The sequence below is a fragment of the Stegostoma tigrinum genome, chromosome 1 (genome assembly GCF_030684315.1).
Source record: "Stegostoma tigrinum isolate sSteTig4 chromosome 1, sSteTig4.hap1, whole genome shotgun sequence".
NCBI classification, from domain to species: domain Eukaryota; kingdom Metazoa; phylum Chordata; class Chondrichthyes; order Orectolobiformes; family Stegostomatidae; genus Stegostoma; species Stegostoma tigrinum.
This window is the reverse complement of record NC_081354.1, coordinates 100,211,080-100,237,720: the sequence shown is the minus strand read 5'-3', so window position 1 is coordinate 100,237,720 and position 26,641 is coordinate 100,211,080. Positions and strand designations below refer to the sequence as shown.

Here is a 26,641-nt window from a genome sequence, read left to right as displayed (position 1 = left end):
TTCACTCTATTATTTTTTGGTCATGTGTGGTTAGCTTTTAAAACTTTCCCAATCCTCTGATTTACCACTTATCTTTGCCACATCCTATGTTTTTCTTTCAATGTCATACAGTCCTTATTTCATTATGGGAGCACTAAATTATACATTGCCCTGTGATTGCAAACAACAACGCTGTTAATCATAGCTCTGCCCCCTTGAGACATTGTTACAAAGCCAGATTTATAGCATTATCAGATCAATTGTACTGGATAGACAGAGGTCATTTAGCTCAGATGGCTGAACCACTGGTGTGTAAGGCAGAGTGATGCCAACAGCATGGGTTCTAGTCTTGTACCAGCTGAGGTTACATGAGGAAATTCTCCTTCTCAACCTCTCCCCTTTCTTGACGACACAACTTGCCAGTTTTGAGATGTGGGGAACCGCAGCTAAGACCCTTACCAATCATCACTCTCTAATGAGAGAACAGTGCTGAGACAATGATGACTACTTTTTTTAACTGAATAACATCCTGTTTGAAAGCAGAAGTGTTAAAAACAGATACAAAATTAAATTCTTGGGAATTCCATGTAACAATGCATTTTAATCTAACAAATCCTGTGTGGCTGAGTTGCTGCTGTTGCTAGAGTACAGCAAAGGGATAGATTCATCTCATTGCAACTGCTGAACTTTGCCAGCTGGCCACGACATAAACTTGTAAAGGAGATATTTCCAAATCTGGGAGTGACTCAACTACCACTCTTGTACCACTTCAAGAAAACACACAAGTTCAACAGGATCAAAGCTGGTTACCTGATGCACTCTGAATCGCTAACAAATTTAATCATCGCCAACTCCCACCACTTACATCACACCACCCACGCCTCTCACCCACTTTTACTTTTCACATTCAGCCCCACCCCCACCACCATATCATCCAATTTACAAAGGCTTACTGTTGCTCTTAACCCATTTTATGGTAATCCATTACAATTCCCTGGATTAGTGATTACTACAATAGGAGAAGATATATGCAGCTAAGATTATAAAGAGATTTTATTGTGTCTAAACACATAATACTGAAGCATAAACAGGATTTCAGTTCACAACTGCATTCCTGATTTTAACAGGCATTATTACATGAGCAATTGTTTAAAAGAAAACACTTTCAGTTACATGGCTGAGAGCTGGAAAAGCAAGAAGATTCCCACTCTGGGAGAGAAGGAAATGTCGTTCGAGGTTTCAGTTGATGAATGTTTTTGATGCAAAATAACATGCTCAAAATTACCCATAATTGTTCTGATAGTGAAGGGTGAACAAGAACCGATCACTATTCAAACAGCAGCAATTTCCCCATTTGAAGTCTTAACACTTCCTATCAACAATTCCTGTTGAAAAACAGATTCACTGGTCAGATGGTCATTTACTGTTTGTTGGGATGTTATAGACACAAGACTAAGGCAATTGTCCAAACTGACATGAGTCATTGTACTTCAGCAGAAAGTCTTTACATGTTAAAAATTTTAAGATTAATAAAGAACTTGCATTTTATACAGCACCTTTCATAACCGCAGGATTTCCCAATGTGAATTACTCGTTACATACAAATTGTTGCTGTAATGGAGAAAAATCCCAACAGTGCATTTGTACATAATGAGGTCCCATGAACAACAACGAAGTAACGGATCAGATTTTTTTGCTCCTTTTTAGTCGTGTTAGTTAAGGGATTAATAGTGGCCAGGACGAGGCCAGGATGAGATCTGTAACATCTGCCTCAAGTTAATACCTTAGCCTGAATTCTGAGGATGGGTCACCAGACCCAAAACGTTAACTCTGCTTTTCCTTCACAGGTGCTGCCAGGCCTGCTGAGCTTTTTCAGCAACTTTTGTTTTTGTTCCTGAATTTTTGGTCCCAGGTCTGATACGTGATCATGACCTCAGGAAAAAAATGCCTTAGTTACTCCAGTTTTGTTTGCAGAGAGGCGGATGAAATGGATGTCAGAATTACTGCCCCAGAAAGAGTGACAAGTCAACCCAGAGGCTGCTGTGAAGATACCTGTCTGCTTTAATGTTTCAGTTCTTTATTGCAGATTAAAACAAAAACACAGGCCTTATCTCTCAAGCTCTTCCCATATCACATCAATGCCAACCCAGGCTGCATTATGCCCTAGCCCCATTGCTCCTCAAACCCTCCTTGTCAACCTATTTCCCCGCTGTCCAACCCTACTGTCCTTCATTCCCTCCACGACAGTAATTTAATTCTCTTCAGCAGCCCCCAAGGGGTACAGACATTCCATGGCAACTTAGGGTCTTTTGCCAGCCCTTCATGTCCCTATCAGAATTAATTTAATGCCAATCCATGCCCACAATGACCCCACACACTGCCATATCCTTTATAGCTTCCATACCAATCCAATCAGCATCCATCATGCACAGACCTCAGGACCTATGTAGTGATGCAATAGGATCAAGTTCTTCAGTTTCTATTGATGAATTATTTATTTTAATAGAACAGTCTCATTGTTAGAATAAAACCTTCAATACGTTTAACTGCCTTCAGCAACTTAATTTTTTGTAAGCACAAACATTTGTGTTCATAATCTCACTTCAGAGAGTTTATACACACTTGGAACTGCCAAACTGTGAACAAACAGGTACCCCACTGTGATAACAATGGGTTGTGAACCCAGGCCTGCAGCAAAAATCTCACAATGAGATCCTCAGGCTGATGTCAGCAAACTGAGTGAAATAACAAGGAATGTCTTTTTTTCCAACACAGAAAGATCTTTCAACAATTTGCAGGCCTGAAGAGCTAATAGCTTGGCAATTCGTTTGATCACTCCTTTGACAGGATGTCGGTTCCCAATACATTTAGCCACTTATTACACACATTAATTTGTACTTTTAACAATCCCAAATATCATTTAACCAATCCAACGGAGATACTGAATCCCAAAGGGCACCTGACCTCATCCAAAGATAACCCTGAACCTCTTCAAAAGGATATCCTCATTCTCCAAAGAATTTCAACAAGTTTAGACCTTTTCCTGAAAAGTCTACAGCAATAAGTTGTGTTTTGGAAATGTCACTAGTGATAATTGGATCCTACTGAAGGCATTGCACATTAAGATGCACAGCTACCTTGGTTAACCAAAGTTGCACAACACAACTTGCCAGTTTTGAGTACAAAATTACTGGGAATGTGCTTCTGATGCCATCTTGAGCTAAGCTGCCAATCCTGCCAAATTTTTATGAAATTCAGACTGATACCTAATGAACAGCATCTCTGACATTGCAACATACTTGCCATATTGCTCCAAGATGTCAGCCTTGTGCAATATGTGCAAGTTTTGAAGTGCCACTTGAATTAAAGATAAGAACACAATGCATAAGCCAAGTCTGACCTCCAAAGATACTTAACTTTGAGACAAAAATATGTTTAAATGCCTCAGTATGTTGTTTCTGTGCAGCTATACAAGTTGTTTTCAGTTTCTATTGTCAATGCTGTCAGAATGTTGAACTCATCTTTCATATTATCTTTGCCAATTTGATTTGTCCAATTAAGATGAAAATTAAAATTACCCATGACTAACTCTTAAGTAAGAGTTAACTAAGCAGCAATAAATATGGCAGATTGAGAACAATCTGGAAAAATGTAAGTGATAATGGGAACTGCAGATGCTGGAGAATCCAAGATAATAAAATGTGAGGCTGGATGAACACAGCAGGCCCAGCAGCATCTCAGGAGCATAAAAGCTGACGTTTCGGGTCTAGACCCTTCATCAGAGAGAAGGGTCTAGGCCTGAAACGTCAGCTTTTATGCTCCTGAGATACTGCTGGGCCTGCTGTGTTCATCCAGCCTCACATTTTATTATCTTGGAAAAATGTAAGGTTGTCCACTTTGGTGAGAAGAGCAGAAAAAGCAGAATATTTCACATGGAGAAAGACTACAGAATACAATATTAAAAGAGATTTGTGTATCCTTTTATAGGAAATTGCAAAATGCCTGCATACTGCTTAATGATTAATTAGGAAGGGAAAAGAAAAGTTGCCCTTTATTGTGAAGGGGGTGTAAAAAGGAGGTCTTAGTACAACTATACAAGACATCAGTAAGTCACACCCAGTACTGAGTACAGCCTTAGTCATCTTGCTTAAAGAAGGACATTCTTACGTTGGAAGAAGTTCAGAGAGGCTCCGTTAGGCTTATTCCTGAAAGTGAGGGTTGGGCTCAATGGAGTATAGAAGAATGAGAGGTAACTTTATTGAAACATATGTTATTGCAAAGGGGCTTGACAAAATTGATGATGGGAGGATGTCTCTTGTCAGAAAATTTACAGCTAAACAGTTCAATTAAAAAGAAGTTATTGATGGTGAAAATGAAGAGGAATGCCTTGTCTCAGGGATCATTTGTCTTTGGAATTCTGTACCCCAGAGAGCTGTGGAGGTTAGTTCATTGAATATATTCAGGTTGGAGTTCGACAGTTTCTTTGATCTGCAGACAAATATGATGGGGAGAGGCAGCTAAGTGGCGTCAAGGTTACAATCAACTGACCATAATCTCATTTAATGGCAGAATATGCTTATTAGACCAACTGGCCTACTCATATTTCCTATGATGTTAGATCAGTGTTATCTCTCAAGGCATAGAGGTCGACAAGATGTTACTTTAATGGGATGCCAAATGGTTTCAGCTCCAAAATTGCTGATAAACATAGAACATAGAACAATACAGCGCACAACAGGCCCTTTGGCCCTCGATGTTGCGCCGGCCTGTGAACTAATCTAAGCCCCGCTGTTTAAATGCCCCTAATGTGGCTGAGTTCACTACATTGGCAGGCAAGGCGTTCCATGCCCTTACCACTCTCTGAGTAAAGAACCTGCCTCTGACATCTGTCTTAAATCTATCACCCCTCAATTTGTAGCTATGCCCCCTTGTACCAGCCCAACCCTCACATCCTCAGAAAAAGACTCTCACTGTCCACCCTATCTAATCCGCTGATCATCTTGTATGTCTCTATTAAATCCCCTCTTAGCCTTCTTCTCTCCAATGAGAACAGACCCAAGTCCCTCAGCCTTTCTTCATGAGGCCTTCGCTCCAGACCAGGCAACATCCTGGTAAATCTCCTCTGCACCGTTTCCAATGCTTCCACATCCTTCCTGCAATGAGGCAACCAGAGCTGCACGCAATATTCCAAGTGAGGCTGCACTAGCGTTTTGTACAGGTAATGTACATAAATATATGAAGGTACGTAAGAAAAATTCAATGTTTGTTCAAAGTCAGAAGGCACACAACACCGGGTTATAGTCCAAAATGCTTACTTGAAATCACACAAGCTTTTGGGGCGCAGCCCCTTCCTCAGGTGTAGTGAGAGCAGGGCACACAAATACCGAGTTTATAGGCATAGATATTAAGAGCAGAGAGATCAAATGATCATACAACTGGTGTGAGTGGAGTGTCATATGATAAGTCTCTGCAGGCGGCCAAGAATGTTTGACGATGTGTAAAGTATTTATAAGGTCAAAAACAGAAGTTTCTGGAAGAGGTTGCAGCAGGCCTGGTAGCATCTGTGAAGAAAAAAAATCAGAGTTTACATTTCAAGTCCAGTGACCCTTCCTCAGAACCAGATCTGAAACGTTAACTAAATAAGCAAACATCTTGGATGAAATGATTCACGCCATAGATTGTGTGTGTGTGTGTGTGTGTTTGTGTGTGTGTGTTTGTGTGTGTGTGTTTGTGTGTGTGTGTGTGTGTTTGTGTGTGTGTGTTTGTGTGTGTGTGTGTGTGTGTGTGTGTGTGTATGTGTGTGTGTGTGTGTGTGTGTGTGTTTGTGTGCGCGCGCGCGTGCGTGTGTGTGTGTGTGTGTGCAGAATCAGAGGACACAGTTTATAAATAAGGGGTAGGCCATTTAGAACAGAGTTGAGGAAAAACTTCTTCGCCCAGAGAGTGGTGGATATATGGAATGCTCTGCCCCAGAAGGCAGTGGAGGCCAAGTCTCTGGATACTTTCACAAAAGTGATAGATAGAGCTCTTAAAGATAGTGGAATCAAGGGTTATGGGGATAAGGCAGGAACAGGATACTGATTGTGGATGGTCAGTCATGATCATAATGAATGGTGGTGCTGGCTCGAAGGGCCGAACGGCCTACTCCTGCACCTATTGTCTTCTGTCTGTGAAGGAGACTTCACAAAGCGATAGACACCTGAAGGTTTTGAAAGATGCCCTCATAAGAACAGGATAAGATGCTCAACTCATTGATCGCCAGTTACAATGCGCCACAGTGAAAATACACAATGATCTCCTCAGAAGACAGACACATGATTAGTCCAATAGAGTACACTTCATCGTCCAGTACTTCCCTAGAGCAGAGAAACTACACCATGTTCTTCACAGCCTTCATCATGCCATCAATGACAATGAGCATCTCTCCCCTCGGCCTCCACTTCTCAATTCAAACAATCAGCAAACCTGAAGCAGACCATTGTTTGCAGCAAACTACTCAGCCTTCAGGACAGCAATGACAACAACACCACACAACCCTGTTATGGCAACCTCTAAGACATGTCAAATCATCGACATGGACATTACTGTCACACATGGGAACACCACACACCACGTGCATGGCAGATACTTATGTAATTCAGCCAACGTTGACTATCTCATGCGATACAGGCCAGGATACGCCGAGGCACGGTATATTGGCGAGAACCTGCAGACGCGATGACAACGGATCAACGGACACTGCAACAATTGCCAGGCAGGGACGTTCACTCCCAGTTGGGGAACACTGCAGCAATTAAGAGCATTCAGCCTCTTATCTTCAGGTAAGCATCCTCCAAGGCGGACTTGAACATACACAACAATGCGATTCAACAAGCAGAGACTGATAGCCACGTTTCATACCCATGAAGATGGCCTCAACTGTGTTTCAGTTTCATGTTGCGCTACAGGTGATCCCACCACACTGTTCTGTATCTTTAAAATCTCCCTAACTCTCCTGTTTTTACAGCAGTGCCTTAATAAATTATTATGATCTCTTTACCTTAATTAAATAGTACAGTTTTGAATTACTTATTACACTCTCTCATACACACACTCTCACACAGTGTCTCACACACATACACCCTCACAATCCCACAAATACACACACACACCCTCACAGTCACATACACATACATATACTCCCTCATACACACACATACACTCTCTCTCACACACACACACACACACACACACACACACACACACACACACACTTTCACATGCATACACTCCCTCACATGCACACACACAATCTCTCTCTCGCACACACACAATCTCTCTCACACACACACACACACACACACACACACACACACACACACATACACACAACGGGGTGAATCATTTCATCCAAGATGTTGATTTGCAGATACATTATATTTTGTTCTAAAACCACACAATGCATAGTCACAGCCAGTGTGGCATCTTATAAATACCAGATTTCAGAATAAACCCAGCCTGATTCCAGGTTAAAACTCACACAGATTCTGAGCAAAGCCTCACATCTACAACTCAGTGTCTGACCTGAGATGTCACCTTTCGTATATTCCTAAGGCTCTGCCTGATTGTCATGACAGCACAGCACTGACATTGACTTCATAAACACTTTAAACATTATCTAACACGCTTGGTCACTTGCAGAGGCTTATCATGTGACACTCCACTTGCACCAGTTGTATGATCTTTTGATCTCTCTCCCTATAAACTCTGTATTTGTGTGCCCTGCTCTCTCACCGCTCCTGACGAAGAGGCTGTGCTCCAAAAGCTTGTGTGATTCCAAATAAACCTGTGGGACTATAACCTGGTGTCATGTGGCTCCTGACTTTTCCACCCCGGTCCAACACCAGCGCCCCCCACATTATAGTTGTTGATCGACATCAATGACCTTAATTAATCCTTTTGTAAATGTGTGCTTAATTTGTGAATAAATGCTACAAATTACTCACTCCTTCATTTTGACACTCAAGGGCTTTCCTTAGTGTGATAATTTTAACCCACTGACTTACAAAGATCCCTTTATGTACATTTTTTTTCACTGAGGCCATCAACCTACTTGAAATAATGACTGTGTGATAATATCCAGAGCAATCTGTATTGTGGAACTTTGCTCATTCCTCACTCCCTGAGATTTACCCAAACTATTTCAAATTCCAGGCCCTTGAACTGTTCATCATTTACATTCATGATATCAACTTTTGAAAGCTGGTAAGCAAAGGTCAAAGAAAAGTCACCTAAAAACAGATTTACCAGTTTTATTGCTTCCCCATTAAAGCAGAGGTTTCGCAAACAGAGTGAAATGCACAATGAATGAGGAGAAATTGACTGAATCAATCAGTGTTGCTCATCTTGAAAGAAAATGCACTTTAAGGTAATAATACTTAAAACCTCTAACAGGTTCACTTCATTCCCCAATAGTTTTTCTTTGTTCTTTCAGAGGCTATGGGTTTAAGGTGCAAGGGGCAAAGTTTAAAGGTGATGTACGAGGCAAGTTTTTTCACACAGAGGGTGGTGGGTGTCTGGAACTCACTGTTGGGGAGGGTAGTGGAAGCGGATACTATCGTGACTTTTAAAGGGCACCTTGACAAATACATGAATAGGATGGGAATGGAGGGATACGGTCCCCAGAAGAGTAGGGGGTTTTAGATGTGATGGGCAGCATGTCAATGCAGGCTTGGAGGGCCAAAGGGCCTTTTTCTGTACAGTAATTTTCTTTGCTGTAAGAATAAATTTATTGTCACTAATCCCATCTTCTCTTGTAACTAAAGAAAACCAAAAGCTTTCTTTTATTTTGAATAGTAAAGATTATTCCAATGTCCTCAATATTTTATACAATTTGCTGTCCCCAAATGGTAATCATTCAATTACAGATGAAATCTGTGGAATTCAGAAACAGAGGAATTTTCCACTGCCTTGAGTAGAGTGGACAATGGTGAGAAAGTTGGGAAAATATGATGAAGATAGAAAAATTAGTTTCTTTACGTTGATGAACCTAGAGTAACTTAATTCCATCCAGTTGAGTCTCATGAACAGCTAATCTTGCCTCATTTCTCCATGGTTCCCTGAGAAACTAGATGGCATGAATTCCTGGCATAAACGTTGCAGCAGCTACCTGGCAGCACCAGTTTGTTGATAATAAAATGTGAGGCTGGATGAACACAGCAGGCCAAGCAGCATCTCAGGAGCGCTGCTGGGCGTGCTGTGTTCATCCAGCCTCACATTTTATTATCTTGGAATTCTCCAGCATCTGCAGTTCCCATTATCTCCAGCACCAGTTTGTTGTTTACTTCTCCAGGTCTACAGACAACTCTGTCTTCATCACCATGTTCACAAAGCCTGCACAAGGACCATCCTTTTGCACCCTTCATCTGCCCAACATGGTGTAAGCAAACTACCTGCCGCACCGCATCATCATTGCTGCTTTCAGACCAACGCTTGTAACACTTTAGCCTTTCAGGATTTCACTTTGCAGCTCAGGCACATTTATCACTTGTGTGCTTCCGCCAAACAGCAATCCTGAGGCACACCCTTCCATCTTCAGCAGATGAAAGCCTTGCCAGTGAACCCTGTGAGAATTGAGCGAGTTCTGCTTCAGCACTGGAGGTTGAGCTAAGAGTAGGCTGCGCTTACCAGTTTGTAGAAGCTTACTGGGTTCCACAAGTGCTTCGAGAACAGGACTTGTGCAACATAAAGGCCTGTGCAAAGTAAGGGTGGATTTGAACTGTGCTAATAGGAGACAGTGCAGCATAGCACAATGAAGTTTACTAATTTGGTTGTCCATTGTGGCCTCTTGTGAACAACATTAGAGCTAATGGAATAAAACAGAAAAGACCAATATGGTGACAAAATTGGCAGCAAATAAAAAGTAATAATGAACTGTTGTTTTTCAGACTGAAAGAAATATTACGGTGGAGATTCATGAATTAGAGGTTGGTCTAGAGGTCACAATTTCCAAACATGTGGATGATATGAATCTTGGAAGTATTGTACCAAACATGTGGATGGTATGAATCTTGGAAGTATTGTACAATGAAGGGTAAGGCTGGCAGGATTAAGGAACAATGGATGAATAAAGGCATTGAGGTTCTAATCAAGAAGAAAAGAGAATCTTATTTTAGGTATAGATGACCTGTTTCAATTGAATGTCTTAATCAATGTAAAGAATGTAGGGGCATTCTTAAGAAAGAAATCAGGAAGACAAAGAGGGGATATAAGATAGCATTGGCAGATAAGTTAAGGATAATCCAAAGAGATTCTACAAATACATTACGAGCAACAGGGTAACTAGAGAGAGGGTAGATCAAGGAGATCATCTTTGTGTTGAACCCCAGGAGATGAGAGAGATACTAAATGAATATTTCACGTCAGTTTTTACTGCGAAGGAAGAAATGGAGGCTAGAGAATTCAAAGAAATAAATTTTGATTTTTTTTAAAAACAGTTCACATTACAGAAGAGGAATTTTGGGAGGTCTTAGAGGATATAAAGGTGGACAAATCTCCAGGACCTGATCTAAAGTATCCAAGAATGTTGTGGGAAGTAAGGGAGGAAACTGTGAGATCCTTTGCAGAAATATTTGCATCATCTATAACTACGGGAGTGAGGTGCTTGATGATTGTAATGTGGCTATTGCTGTACCTTTGTTTAAGAAGGGTTGTAAAGGAATTATAAACCCGTGAGTCTGACTTCGGTTGTAGGTAAATTGTTGGAGGTGATTATAAAAGTTGGGATTTATGGACATTTAGAGAGGCAAAGATTGATTAGGTACACTCAACATGGTTTTGTGTGAGGAAAACTGTGTCAAACAAACTTCATTGAGTTTCTTGAGGAAGCTACCAAAAAGATGAGGGCAGAGCAGTAGATGTTGTTGACTTGGTCTTTAGCTAAGTCTTTGACAAGGTTCCACATGGTAGACTAATTAGTAAAGTTAGGTTACATGGGATTCAGGGTGAGCTTGCCAATTGGATACATAATTGGTTTAACAGTGGGCAACAGAGTTGTGGTGGAGGAGGGTTGCTTTTCAGACTGGAGACCTGTGACCAGCGGTGTTCCATAGGGATCTATTCTGGATCTTCTTTTGTTTGTCATTTACATAGATGATATGGATAAGAATATAGCAGGCATGGTTAGGAAGTTTGCAGATGACACCAAAATTGGTGGCATAGTACTTTAGTGAAGAAGGCTTTCTAAGATTACAATGAGATCTTGATCAAATAGGTCAATGGGCTGAAAAATGGCAGATGGAATTCAATGTGCATAAACGGGAGGTATTGCATTTTGAAACGATCAACAAGAGTAGGGCATATACAATTAATGGCAAGTCCTTCGGTAGGGTTGTACAACAGAGGGAGCTAGGAGTGCAAGTGCAAAATTCTTTGAAGTTTGTGTCTTTTGAGTACAGTAGTTGTGAAGCCATGTTGAGGTTCTGCAGGACATTGGTGAGGCCTCTTCTGGAATATTGTGTCTAGTTCTGGTTGCCCAGTTATAGGAAGGATATTATTAAGCTGGGGAGGGGTCAGGAGACATTTACCAGAATGTCACCAGGTATGGAAGATTTGAGTTATAAAGAAAGGTTGGGTGAGCTGGGATTTGTATCACAGGTTGAGAGGCAACCTTATAGAAGTTTATAAAATAAAGAGGTGTATAGATAGAGTTAATGGTAGTCATCTTTTCCCTAGTATGGGGAGATTTCAAGACAGGGGAGCACACTTTTAAGGTGAGGGGAAACTTTAAAAATGCATAAGGGCTAAATGCTGTACACAAGGTGGTTTGTGTGTGGAATGAACTTCCAGAGGACATGGTGGGTGTAGGTAAAATTAGGATGTTTAAATGTCATTTGCAAAAGTACATGAATAGAAAAGGTTTGAAGGGATATGGGCCAGGAGCAGGGAGGTGGGACTAGTTTAGTTTGTGATTATGGTCGACATGGGCTGGTTAGACTAAAAGGTCTGTTTCCATGCTGTATGACTTTTTGATTCTACGAAGAGGATAGTGTGGAACTGGAGAAGTACATAGAGGGGTGGAATTGGAGGAGAACTGGTGGATGAACTATGATGCAAAGACTATTAAAAAGTGATTAATTTGGTATAATACGAAAAAATGTACAAGTCTAATGGAAAGCTGCAAAGTGACCTGGGTGCAATGTGTGTAAATCATAGAAGGTGGCAGGATAGGTTAAAGACAAAGCTAATAAATCATGGTATCCTGGGCTTTATTAATATCGAATTAGAAAATAAAGGTGATGGAGTTACTTTAAACCAGAATGAAACATTGGTTTAGGCTCAACTGGAGTAGTGTGTCCAGATCTGGTTTCCACCATACATACTGGCCATCAGGAAAACTCAACAAGGAAACCAAAATGGGTTAACAAGGTGTAAAGTTGGATGAACACAGCAGGGCCAAGCAGCATCTTAGGAGCAGGAAAACTGACATCTCGGGAATGTGTGCTTGTGGGTTCAAGTCACCACGTGTTTCAAAACGAGTCCATCTAGTTCACGAACAAACTACAGCGCACAGCACATCCAGCTGCACCAGCCGTACATACCTTTCCAGCACAAATATCGGCACTCCACTCTAGCAGAGCACAGCAGCGAACAGCAAAGTATCGCTGCATTCAGTACACATCCATCTGGTTACTATAGCATCTCCTCAGCACACATGCCTTGACTTCCACTGTCAGGCCTTGCATTGATAAGCTGGTTGTGGTGTTGTCCAACTCTGTTCCTCCAAGTCATTCATACAGATTGTAGATCATTGTGGTCCCAGCACTGATCCCTGTGGAACATCACTGGTTACAGGTCACCAACCTGAAAAAGAACCCCTTACGTCCACTTGTTATGTCCTACACATGAGCCAATTCTCTATTCATTCCAATATACAACCTCCAACATTGTAGGCACTTACTTTTTGACATTACCTTTTGTCAGGTATCTTGTTGAAAGCCAAGTGGAAGTCTGAATACAATTCATCTACTGGTTCACCTCTATCCACTCCAGTTGAGACTTCCTCAAAACACTCTAATAAATTGGTCAGACATGATTTTCCTTCCATGAAGCCATGCTGACTCTGCTTGATTAGATTGTGATTTTCCAAAAGTTCCGCCGTTAATTTCTTTCTCATTGATTCCAAACTATAGTTACATGTACATGTAGTTGAGGAGAACAGCTGCAGAGAGACTTGCAACGGGAAGAGTAACCGAGCCAATTTGTAAGTGAGGGTGCTGCATCTGTAACCACTCCCTCAGTGTTCACAGGGAAACACCTTTGTCCTGCAGCACATGTTATCACCGCAACACAGGCATGCAGGGTCCTTAATCCCTGATCCTCCTGCAATGTGAAATGTCTCATCTGTACCTCCCTGTCAGCATCAATGTGAGCTGATGCCACGCGCTCACATTGCTACTCTGCTGCCTGGGATGTACTTGGCGCTTGTTGTACATCCCCCAATCACTAGCCTTTGCTCATGGCCAAGGTGTGATGCTGCAGAGTGCAATGCAGTGTTTACAGAATTAGGGACAACAACATGAACAGTGAAACACAAGGGTTTATGAGGTAGGAAAACTATTGACATAAAATTGTTAGAAAACCAAACTTTCAATTTGATATTGTGTGCAAATTAAATTATGTACATCATATTGAATGCTAATTATGCAAGTTTTCCAGTCAGCATCCCTATGTATCATGAGTGTTTTCTCTATCTCTCTCTCCCGCTTTGACGGAATTCCCCTGTTCCACAGGTGGAGTGGTAGGGGCCTGCTCCAAAGTGAAGGCGATTGGCCCTGGGAGTTTCGATGGCCACGCCTGAGTGTGGGGAGGTCGGCATTTCTGTCTTGATGGGCCTGACATGCCACGGGTCTCCTTGCCAAAGGCAAACTGAGTGTCCTCAGCTGGATCTTCCAAGGGTCAGAGAGGGACAGGGAGGATGGAGGTGGAGGATGTAGCCAGCACACTCCGTCTCCTAACTGGAGAGTGTCAAGAGAACTGTGGGTGGCTCCACATCTAGCTACAAAACTAGATACAGAATTGGCGGACAATTGATGACAGAGGGTGGTGGTAGATGGAAGGTATTCAGCCTGGAGCTCGGTGACCAGTCGTGTTCCGCACAGATCTGTTCATGGGCCTCCATTCTTTGTGATCTTTATAACTGACTTAGATGAGGAAGTGGTAGGGTGGATTAGTAAGTTTGCCGATAACACGAAGGTTGGTGGAATTGTGGTCAGCGTGGAGGGCTCTTGTAGGTTGCAACGGGACATTGGCAGGATGCAGAGCTGGGCAAAGAATTGGCAGATGGAATTCAACCCAGAAAAGTGTAAAGTGATTCATTTTGGAAGGTCAAATTTGAATGCAGAATACAGGGATAATGGCAGGATTCTCGGCAGTATGGAGGAATGGAGGGATCTTGGTGTCCACATCCATAGATCCCTCAAAGTTGCTACTCAAGTTGATAGGGCTGTAAAGCAGGAAGGTCCTTTGTGTGAATTAATTGCCCACTGGCGAGTAGGCTGCCGAATGGCAGGTTTGTTACGGGAGTAATTGCAATGAAGGCAGAGGTGAGTGAACATAGGCACTGGGCAGGTCACGCGCTGGATTTAAACAACCTGTTCATCTTCAAGCCTGCCGGTAGGAGACAGTAAATCCAACCATAGATCTCTGACAAGGCCCACCATTGTGGACCTAGATCAAATATTGGTAAGCGTGGTTTTTAGCTGAAACTTGCTTTGGCCTTGTTAAACTCAGTTATATTCATTTGTAAGGGGAAGTTGGTGACACAGTGGCAATTTTACTGGGCTAGTAATCTAGATACTCTTGGACTTGGGTTCAAATTGTGCCATGGCAGATGGCAAATTTGAAATCCATAAAAAATCTGAAATAGCAGAAGCTAATGCCAGCCACGGAATCCCTGCTGATTATTGTAAAAACTATCTGGTTCCTAAGGGAAGGAAGTCTGCCATCCTTACCTGGCCTGGCCTGGCCAACATGTGACTCCAGACCTACAGCAATTGGTTGACTCTGGGCATTTAGGGATGGGAAATTAATGCTGGCCGAGCAGGTGGTACCTAAATCCCATGGACAAATAAAAGTTCTTCTCCATTATTTGATCTCATTTGCTAGATAAATTGTGTGAGTTATGACATCACAAAAATTGTTTACAAGAGTTTTTGGAAGTGCTGGTAACTTGAAATCAGCTAAAATTAGTGAAGGCACAGGAATGCGAACAACAATCTATTGGTCTCAATACTGGACACTTTATTTAACCAAGCATTCATACCTTTCTGCTGTAAGAGTTCCAGCTTCCTGTTCTGTCTTGCCTGAATCAGGTCACGACTACATGACTGAACTATACTTTTAGTGTCACACTCCTTGGTTTTTGATTTCCTTGCTGGAGTAAACAGCTTTCTCCGTCTACTTATACTTTAAATACCTTGAACAGGTATGCATTCATCTTAATTCTAAATTCAACAGAATGCAAGATGAGCTTCTGTGGCACATTGTCATAATTTAACTCAGTATGTCTGTTAGAATTCTGGTCAATTGGCTCCATTCATTTCCTGTACTATTTTATTGGTGCCATACCTAACAAAGGATTCCAGATAAATCGGCTGCACAACTGAAGTATCACTTTCTTATTATTGAATTCCTAAATACCCTTAAAATAAAGATCAAAATTCCAAGATGTCTTTTTGATTACAAACTATATTAAGGGGCACAACCATTTTCACATTTGATTATCGAAACCAATTTTCAATCTACCACTGTCTCCCCAGTGTCCAATTAATTAATTATCAGTATTCCACACTCCTGTTTCCTAGGAACAGTACAAAAAGAGTGGGCCATTCAGCCCATTCTGCCTGTTCTAGCATTAGATCATTGCTGATTTGTAGCATCACTTTATTTGCCCTCCTCCTTTGTCTACATGTGGAAATGTGTGGAAATCCTCATCCACACAAAAATCAACATCTGTCTTGAAAATTAGAAATAACCCATGGGAGAGAGTTCCAAATTCAAATACTATTTTTGTGTAAAAATACTTCTGATTTCACTCCTGAACGATCTGACTTTAATTTCAAATTTATGTTTCCTCGTGACTGACTCATAATGAGCCCCACCATTTGTGGCTAAAAAACATCTATTAATTGCACCTTCATTAAGTCCATATTACTCACTGTCACAAAGTACAAACACCAGCATTTACCCAAAGCATTAATTGAATATTGACTAAAGAATAAATCAAATGAACACTGACTGAATACAATTACTTCCCACCATTGTCTTTCAAAAGATATTCTGTCAATATACTAAATATGCATTACTTCAAAATCATGTCAATAGTCGCATGCATCACAAATGCATATCAATAATGTACACAATCAAATTGTGACTAAATCTACGAATATATGAAGCTGGCAGCCAGTTACAAAGCTGTAATTCAATCCAGACTATCTAACAGCATTGTAAACCATTAAAACAACAAGCAAGAACTTTGAGGTTTTCACCAAATCCACTGGATTGAATAAAATTAGAAAGTACTGGAGAAATTCAGTAGGCTGGACAGCGTCTTTCACTTGTGGAACATGAGTGTTGCTGGCTGACCAGCATTTATTGCACATCCCTAGCTGCCCTGGAGTTGGTGGTGAGCTGCTTTTTAAACCACTGCAGTTCATGAATGTAGGTAGACCCACAATGCAGTTTAGGAGGGAATTCTTGGATTTTGACCCAGTGATGCTGAAGAAATGGCAATATATTTCCAAGTCAGGAAGGTGAGTGGCTTGGAGGGCAACTTGCAGGTGGTGGTGGTCCTCCCACTTCCTACAGACAAAGGGGGTGGCCATGGGCACCCGCATGGGCCCCAGCTATGCCTGCCTCTTTGTAGGTTACGTGGAACAATCCCTCTTCCGCACCTACACAGGCCCCAAACCCCACCTCTTCCTCCGTTACATTGATGACTGTATCGGCGCCGCCTCTTGCTCCCCAGAGGAGCTCAAACAGTTCATCCACTTCACCAACACCTTCCACCCCAACCTCAAGTTCACCTGGGCCATCTCCAACAGATCCCTTACCTTTCTGGACCTCTGAGTCTCCATCTCAGGTAACCAGCTAGAAACTGATGTCCATTTCAAGCCCACTGACTCCCACAGCTACCTGGAATACACCTCCTCCCACCCACCCTCCTGCAAAAATTCCATCCCCTATTCCCAATTGCTCCGCCTCCGCCACATCTGCTCCCACGATGAGGCATTCCACTCCTGCACATCCCCAGATGTCCCAGTTCTTCAAGGACCGCAATCTTCCCCCCGCAGTGGCCGAGAACGCCCTTGACCGCATCTCCCGCATTTCCCACAACACAACCCTCACACCTCGCCCCCGCCACAACCGCCCCAAGAGGATCCCCCTCCTCTCACACACCACCCCACCAACCTCCGGATACAACGCATCATCCTCCGACACTTCTGCCATCTACAATCCGACCCCACCACACAAGACATTTTTCCATCCCACCCTTGTCTGCCTTCCGGACAGACCACTCTCTCCGTGACTCCCTTGTTCGCTCCACACTGCCCTCCGACCCCACCACACCCGGCACCTTGCCCTGCAACCGCCAGAAATGCTACACTTGCCCCCACACCTCCTCCCCATCCCAGGCCCCAGGATGACTTTCTATATTAAGCAGATGTTCACCTGCACATCTGCCAATGTGGTATATTGTATCCATTGTACCCGTTGTGGCTTCCTCTACATTGGGGAAACCAAGCGGAGGCTTGGGGACCGCTTTGCAGAACACCTCAGCTCGGTTCGCAACAAACAGCTGTGCCTCCCAGTCACGAACCAGTTCAACTCCCCCTCCCATTCCTCAGATGACATGTCCATCATGGGCCTCCTGCAGTGCCACAATGATGACACCCGAAGGTTGCAGGAACAGCAACTCCTATTCCGCTTGGGAACCCTGCAGCCCAATGGTATCAATGTGGACTTCACAAGCTTCAAAATCTCCCCCTCCCCCACCGCATCCCAAAACCAGCCCAGTTCGTCCCCTCCCCCCACTGCATCCCAAAACCAGTCCAACCTGTCTCTGCCTCCCTAACCTGTTCTTCCTCTCACCCATCCCTTCCTCCCACCCCCAAGCCGCACCTCCGTCTCCTACCTACTAACCTCATCCCACCTCCTTGACCTGTCCGTCTTCCCTGGACTGACCTATCCCCTCCCTACATCCCACCTATACTCTCCTCTCCACCTATCTTCTTTACTCTCCATCTTCAGTCCGCCTCCCCCTCTCTCCCTATTTATTCCAGTTCCCTCCCCCCATCCCCCTCTCTGATGAAGGGTCTAGGCCTGAAACGTCAGCTTTTGTGCTCCTGAGATGCTGCTTGGCCTGCCGTGTTCATTCAGCCTCACACTTTGTTATCTTGCAGGTGGTGGTGTTCCCTTGTATCTGCTGCCTTTGTCCTTTCAGGTGGAAGTGGTTGAGGGTTTGGAAGGATGAGGGAAAATCAGAATTAATGTTTCAAATTCAGTTACCCTTCATTTGAACAGAGATTGAACGGGAGTGAATTCTAATTAAAATCTCCGTTGACTGATTATCACTACATACATTATCACTTTGTTTCCCCCTAATTCTCATTGACTCCAGCTTTCTCCTTGATTACAGACTCAGTCAAATGCAGTTTTGATGCTACAGCTAAGTCAGCTCAGCTCACCTCTGGAATTCAGCTCTTTTTTCCATGTTTGAACCAAGGCTGTAATGAGGTCAGGAGCTGACTCTCCCTGATGGTACCCAAACAGGGCACCACTTGCTGAACAGACGCTGTTCAATAACACGACTGGTGACACGTTCCATCACTTTACTGGTGATCGAGGGTAGACCAAGTAGGTGGTAATTGGCTGACATGCTTTATCATACTCTTTAATTCACAGGAAATAACTGGGCAATTTTCTACATTGTTAGGCACAAGCCAGTGTTGTACAGGTGTCCAGAACAGCTTGGCTCGAGAAGAGGCAAGGTCTGCTGCACAAGTCTTCAGTACGAATGCCGGAAAGGTGTCAGGTGTCATAGCCTTTGCAGTATCCAGCATCTTCAGCCATTTCTTAAAGCAAATGCTGCACCTGCCCCTATACCTCGCCCCTCACCCCGAACATGTGTAATTGTTTGTTTGTTTGTTGCAAACCGAGCATAGGTGTTCCGCAAAGCGGTCCCCAAGCCTCCGCTTGGTATCCCCGATGTAGAGGAGGCCACAACGGGAACAGCGGATACAGTATATTACATTAACAGATGTGCTGGTGAACATCTGTTTGATGTGAAAAGTCTTCTTAGAGCCTGGGAACGGGATGAGGAGGAAGGTGTAGGGACATGTGCAGCACCTGCTTCGGTTGCAGGGAGAAGTGCCGCGTGTGGTGGGGCTGGAGGAGAGTGTGGAGCGGACAAGAGAGTCGCGGAGAGGGTGGGCCATCCGGAAAGCACATAGCGGTGGGGAGGGAAAAATGTTTTTGGTAGTGGGATCAGATTGCAGATGGCTGAAATGTCGGAGGATGATGCGTTGGATTTGGAGGTTGGTGGAGTGGTTCGTGAGGATGAGGGGGATTCTGTTTTGGTTATTATTGCAAATAGCGGGGGTGAGGGATGTGTTGCAGGAAATGCGGGAGACACGGTCGAGGTGAAGGAATTGGGAATAGGGGATGGCCTTTTTACAGGAAGGTCGGCGAGAGGTGGAATATTCTAGGTAATTGTGGAGGTCGGTGCGTTTAAAATGGATATCGGTTTCCCGGTGGATGCCAAAGATGGAGACAGAGAGGTCCAGGAAGGAGAGAGAGGTGTAAGAGATAGTCCAGGTAAGCTTAAGGTTGGAGTGGAAGGTGTTAGTGAAGTAGACAAACTGTTCGAGCTCCTCGTGGGAGCACAAGGCGGTACTGATACAGTCATCAACGTAATGGAGGAAGAGGTGAGGCTTAGGACCAGTGTAGCTTTGGAAGAGGGATTGTTCCACGTGTCCTACAAAGAGGCAGGCATGGTTTGGGCCCATGCGGGTACCCATGGCCACCCCCTTTGTCTGTAGGAAGTGGGAGGAATTAAAGGAGAAGTTGTTGAGGGTGAGGACGAGTTTGGATAAGCGACTGAGGGTGTCAATGGAGGGGTCTGGTCGGGCCTGCGGGACAGGAAGAAGCGGAGGGCCTTTAGGCCATCTGCATGGGGAATGCAGAACCATTTCAACACCCGCACACCCATCTCCTACTCACTAACCTCATCCTGCATCCATGACCTGTCCCTCCTCCCTGGACTGACCTAACCCCTCTCTAAGTCCCCACCTACATGCACCTTCACTGCCTCTAACCCCATCTCTTTGACCTATCCGTCTCCTTTCACCCTATCTTCTCCTTTATTCATCTTTTATCCAATTCTCCCTGTGTCCCTATTTATTTCAGAATCCCCTTCCCCTCTCCCATTTCTGGAGAAGGGTCTCAATCCGAAACGTCAAGCTTTCCTGCTCCTCTGATGCTTCTTGGCCTGCTGTGTTCATCCAACTTCACACCGTGTTATCTCTAATGTTAGCAATGAATTGATTCTACAAGATGGAAATAAAATCTAATTGATAACATAGTCAGGTGAGACCGATTTGACAGGAAAGTGGTTTCATCGAACATTGCATATCAACGACACCCAAGAGAATAAAATGAGCCAGTCACAGGGATGGTGGAACACAAATGAATTGTTCAAGGCAGGTATCCACACCTTGGAAGGGTCAACATTAATACTAGCAACATGCCAGAAATGTTAAACAGTGGGGTTAGGAGACACTCACATGTCAAATTAGCCAAAAATAATAAATTGGGATGAATCAGAATGGAGGTAATTTTAAGGAAGTTGATTACAATTAAGAATGACTGAGAGGAATGTCTGAAAAGCTTGTCAGAAGTGTTATACTTAGAGGAAGCAGTGGAGTGCAAGACTTTTAACATTTTACGGATATAACCTGGATATACCTCTACTATCCTGACCCACCAGGCCAGATCATGGAGGAAAAATTAAGAAACTGGGAGAAAGACCAATTACCATTGCCCTAAAAAATGATGTTCCCAAACCAACATCCCTGTCAAACTAGCCTCTGAGCTGCCCCATCCCTGCTCACTGCTTGTAAGATTTTGCAAGGAGACAGAACTGAGCAAATTGCTACTTCCTTGTCTTCCACTTATAACATTGCAATTTGAAATGGCTATTAGGCAGACAGGCTGGAGAGTGGATGTGTCAGGAGGGAGATGATAGCAGTTCTCCCTGGTGCAGCAGCCCAGTTTCTGTCATTCTCTTTTAGGAGATCGCAACTATAACCAAAGTTACCCTAATCTTATGGTCTCTTGTCATCTGTTAAACCTGTTCTACTTCTTCAGGTGCTTCTGCAGTCTCCCTGAAGCTGTGCCAGGATTTTTTACTGGGACAGTGATGGGCTCAAACTGCTGGCAGACAAGTTGCTGGGAGACTGCCTTCGACATTTGCCAATCTTCATCTCAGAAGATAACTAGAGAGAGAATATGATCCCTCAAGGACCAAAGTGGACAAGTATGTGTGGAACCGCATATTCCATCACTGGGGAATTGAGGGCTGGCAGGCATCACTTTAAAGTGAGAGGGGAAAGAATAGATGGGAACCTGGGGGGGCAACTTTTTCACACAGAGTGTGATACACATATGGAATTAGCTGCCGAAGGAAGTGTTTGAGGTAGGTGCATTAACAATATTTAAAAGGCGATTGGACAAATACATGGATAGGAAAAGTTTAAAAGGATATGAGCCAAAAGCAGGGAAATGGGGTTAGTGTGGATGGACATTTCAGTCAGCATGGACCAGTGTGGACCAAAGGGCCTGTCTCCGTGCTGTAGGACTCTCTGACTCTGAGGCTACAGCAGGGTCATGGCAGGGTCAGGGGAGGAGATGAAAGTTCTGCTCTGACCACTCTTCAATTGGAAGAGAAGAATTCAGGCAAAATTCTTAATAAAATAAGCATCATGCGACTGCAACGTGGCATTAATGACATTCTTCTCATCTGATGCATAATGCAATGTACAGATTTAATTCCTTAGGTTGATTGATTCTACATACATAAGAATACAAAACATTTAATCTGTTACAGGTTGATTTATTGCCTTGGTAACAACTAGTTTTTTTTAAATTGCAGCTGAGTGCATTTTCACTCTAACAATATCTGTTGACAAATTCTCAAAATATACCAAGTAAACTATTAGTTCACAATCTGTGCTCGCAAGATGCAAAGGAACAACTGAATTGGCTCATAATCTGGCTGTTTGAACTAACTGTTCTGTGGCTTTGTGTACACACCAGCTGTCAGGAAATTGTAGGATTAGTTAATAATCTGAGATTTTAGAATAATTGCTTTTTCCTGCATAGTGACCAGGCATTACCAATCCTATAGATCGAATCAACAAGCATAATGCATCACTTAGTATAGCAGTATCAGCATATGCATCAACAGAAGTGGAGTTTAAACTAAAGCACTCTTACATAAAACAGCTCCTAAAAAGGCAGGCTGTCCATTGACAAGCACAACAACTTTTAAGAAGGCAAATTTCTGCTGCAATCCTGTCCGGGGAGGGGGTGGCGTAAACCATAAGGGCACTCTCTGGACGAATGGTTTACTTCTTACTGATAGTGGAACACAGTAGAAGCTGGGCTGTGAATTCCATAGCTGATAGTTATTTACATGTGCTTGAAAGCATCTGTTATTATGTCACTTATGAAAGATTAATTTATGGACCCACTACTTTGAACAACAGAAAACACATTATTCTTAGCTGACAACACCCAGCTCGACTTTCTATTCAATCAGAAACAGGCTCCGATTGATCAAACTGTAGTTAGTAAATCATAAGTAAATATACTCGATGCATATGGCAAAAACATTTCAGACAATGTGTAAAAGATGTGAGCACGATATGTCACAGCTCTAAGTGCACTTAAAGAAACAGCGAAAACCTTAATTAGTCTTAGCACCCACAGTTAAGCGTATTGTTAATTTATCTGGTTGATCTTTTTACAAATATGTGGGAAAGGAAACATTAATTACTTACTCGCAAAGCAAAATTCCATTTTCCAAACCCGTTCGAAAGTCCTTATCACCAAAACTTCTGCCTGTTACTTGCTGAAGGCAAAAAGGAAAATACATTAGACAGAGTTTAAATAGGAAATGCAATGTTATTGGTGGTTAAGAAGCAAATTACAATGACATGAAGCACCATGTATGTTATTGGCCGTGAATATTTAGTCCATAACTCAATGCATGTAAAATACTCTATATGGCAATTTAGAATTAACAAGGAGCTTATTTCCTAATAAAAAAAGCTTTAATATAAAACAGTGCAAAATATAGCTGGCATGTGTCACTTCTGAAATAATAATAATGTTTCTTTCTTGGCGTTGCAATTTTGCACCTTTACGAGAGACCACGAGGAAACCTGCAAATTGTCAACACGCTCTAGTTTCTAACTACATGTGACTGACATAAGAGACATAAACTTGAAAATTTATGAATGAGTCTATTACTCATTCACTTTTTACTGATTGTCATTTGAAAAATGTTACAATTTCTAAATTCCTCCTTGATCATGGCAAGCACAAATCTTCCCTTTTAAATAAATTCACTTATTCAGTATTACTAATGATGGTGGAAACTTCCCTTGTCAGTCATTTTCCGTTAGCATCAAAACACTCAAACATCACACAATTAAATCCAAAGTAAAGCTAGCTCTTATCTTGCAACAAAAACCTCAGACAGCACTACCTTGGCAGTGCTATAAATAACATGGGCCCCAGATGAACTGCTGTGCAATATCTCCAAGTTCGAGCTGCCTATTATGAGATTTTCCCAAGTAGCTCCCTATTAACCAAGATATAAAGAAGAATTCCATTCCATCTCTTTGATTAGAACCTAAATGGGCAAAGCTCGATTTAACCCAATGAACCTATCAATTCAACCACAAACTTCACTCCTAGACATGAAAGAGAAATGGCGTACATGTTATCAGACATCTTCCATTGACAAAATGAGATCAGTCACCAATAAGTACACGGCTACAGGCTATCCCTTCAATAGCTTCTAGAGTAGATCTGCCTTCACAAAGCAGGTTTTTTCTTCCTTTTTTTGTGTATTTTTTTTTCTTCTTCCCTCTTCTTTCTTCTAACCATGGGCTCCAGGCCCCTGACCCAGTGCAGACGTGGCGAGGCAGCCTCCCAGCCCAGCATGGTGATCTTTCAGCAGCACATGGAGGTCCCTTAGTGTGGACTTCCAGTCTCACAGTGATCCCACAAAGTGCTAGCCCACTGTGGCTAAGCAATTAAGAAAGACTATAATATTTGAACTTTACACTTTATTTCTTTATTTTCTACTTAAAACTCAGAAGACTTGTAATGCGTACTTTTAACTTAAGTTTGTATATTTTATGCAGCACTATAATTACTGTGATGTTTAACTTTTAATTTTATTCTTAAGATTCTGTACCTAGGTACTTGTAGCTAAGACGGTACCTTGTGTGGCAACATTGTACACTTTTCACGGTACTCCTGTACTTATGTTCTTGAATATGTGTGACAAAATCAAAATCAGAATCAAAAGATTATGACGCATAGTGCTGACTTTGGGAACTCAGCTCATAGGATCATTCTGGGCTAAACCTAACAACAAATCATTTGCATCATCCTACCAGCTCTTTGGTAGGGTCACGCACCTAAATGGCTTCAAAGGAGAAAAAACAACTTTTAAAAATGGAATATATAGTGCACATGTTGAAAAAATATTTTCTATAAACTCCTGAAACATTCTAAAAATCCAAAAATATAACAGCAAGGTACAACTGCACCAATGTGGATTTTATTGCTGCTATTCTGATAAGCTCCAAGATTTCATGATTTAAAAGAAAACTAATTAAAATGATTCATTGGCAAAAGAAAATGCAGCAAGGTTCTTACCTACACAGAAAAGAAATCTGGGCCAGCGTGAAAGATTAGAACCACAGCATTTAAAGAGGATATGTACACACAGAGCTACCAAACAACATTAGCGTAACTGGGTCATCTTTCTTTCAGTGGGTAGACGATGTGTTTTCTCTTTATTCAATTTCTTCTTACTCAGATATCTTTTGGTTAATTCCCAAATGAACCACTAAAGGGAAACATACTCAACACCAACCTGTAATCATTTGCTGAATTAAGGCCAATGACTTTCAGCTTCACAAGCTTTATTTTTGTAAAAGGTCAGCACTAAAGGAATATTTAAACATAGAAACTAGAAGCAAGAGCAGGCCTTCGGCCCCTAGAGCCTGTTCTGCCATTCGTTATGATTATGGCTGACACTATCTCAATGTCATATTTCCATTTTGTCTCCCTACCCTTTGATGCTTTCAAAATCTAAATATTAATCTATCTCTTTCTTGAATATATTCAGTATAATGGCCTCCACAAGCTTCTGTATTTGAAAATTCCATAGGTTCACTACCATTTGAGTGAAAAAAAATTCCTCACGTCAATCCTAAATAGTTTACCCCATATCCTGAGACCGTGACCCCTCCAGGGATTACCCCACCAGGGAAAACACCATCCCATGCATCAATCTGTCTATCAAGCCCGATTAGAACTTTATATATTTGAATTGGATCCACTTTCACCCTCCTAAACTCTTGAGAAATCAGATTTAGTACAACCGATCTCTTCACAGGACAGTCCTGCCATATTCAGTAAGAGCCTAGTGAACCACTAGTACACTGCTCCAATGGTGAGTATATCCTTCCTTAGGTCGGCAGCACAATACTCCAGATATGGTCTTATCAAGGTCCTACATAGCTTTACAAAATTTAAAACTAATTTGAAATTGTAAACAAAACTACATTGAAGAATACTGATTGGAAAGATTCTATTTTTCCCCCGAGTACTGCATTTGTTTTAAGAATAGAACCTTAACTCAGCTTATTGATAAGCAGAATGACAGAGTACAGCAGTGAGCCTCCACCATGTGTTCCCTCAGAAATAGGTCAACGCTGCAGCATAGCTGCAGAGCTACAGTTCTCTTAGTTGGAGTCAAATATTAAAGTTCTCCTTTATTGACATTGAATACTGGCTTTTAAAGTGTTGTATTTTGTATCCTGAACAGATATTAAAGCTATGATGTTACAACCACACTTCAAAATTACTGCATTGTTTCTAAAGTGCTTTAGTATGTTTTAAACTCATGCTCTGCGAAATTAACAGAATTCAATTTAATCACTCCAGAAAACAGACATAGTGACAGCAATACAGCATTAACCTTCCAGTGCTTCCAGTGTAGACAGCTCACTAAATTCAAACTGCTAACTCGCAGGGTTTGTGACATGGAGCCAATGCTACTGTAGTGAGGCTGCAAGCATCAGGAGGCACACCACTAGTCACAGGCCTCCAGTCTGAAAAACAAACCCCCTGTCTCCTGCCTTCAAACTAATTTTGTATCCAATTGGCTAGCTCCCTCTGTATCCCATGTGAGCTAACCTTACTAGCCAGTGTGCGATCTGGAACCTTGCCAAATGCTTTGCTGAAGTCCATGTAGACAATGTCTACTGCTCTGCCTTCATCAATCGTCTTTGTCACCGCTTCAAAAAAACTCAATCAAGTT

General features: G+C 42.4%; 1 protein-coding gene across 13 annotated transcripts in view; it reads right to left on the bottom strand.

Moving 5' to 3' along the window:
* LOC125451149 (LIM and calponin homology domains-containing protein 1-like) overlaps positions 1-26,641 on the bottom strand; it is a 375,919-nt gene that overhangs the window by 192,050 nt on the left and 157,228 nt on the right. For all 13 annotated transcript variants that reach the window (XM_048527931.2, XM_048527949.2, XM_048527976.2 and 10 more), the window contains exon 2: positions 23,076-23,146. In XM_048527931.2, coding sequence (XP_048383888.1) covers positions 23,076-23,146 — 71 coding nt within the window. The remainder of the gene's footprint in view (positions 1-23,075; positions 23,147-26,641) is intronic.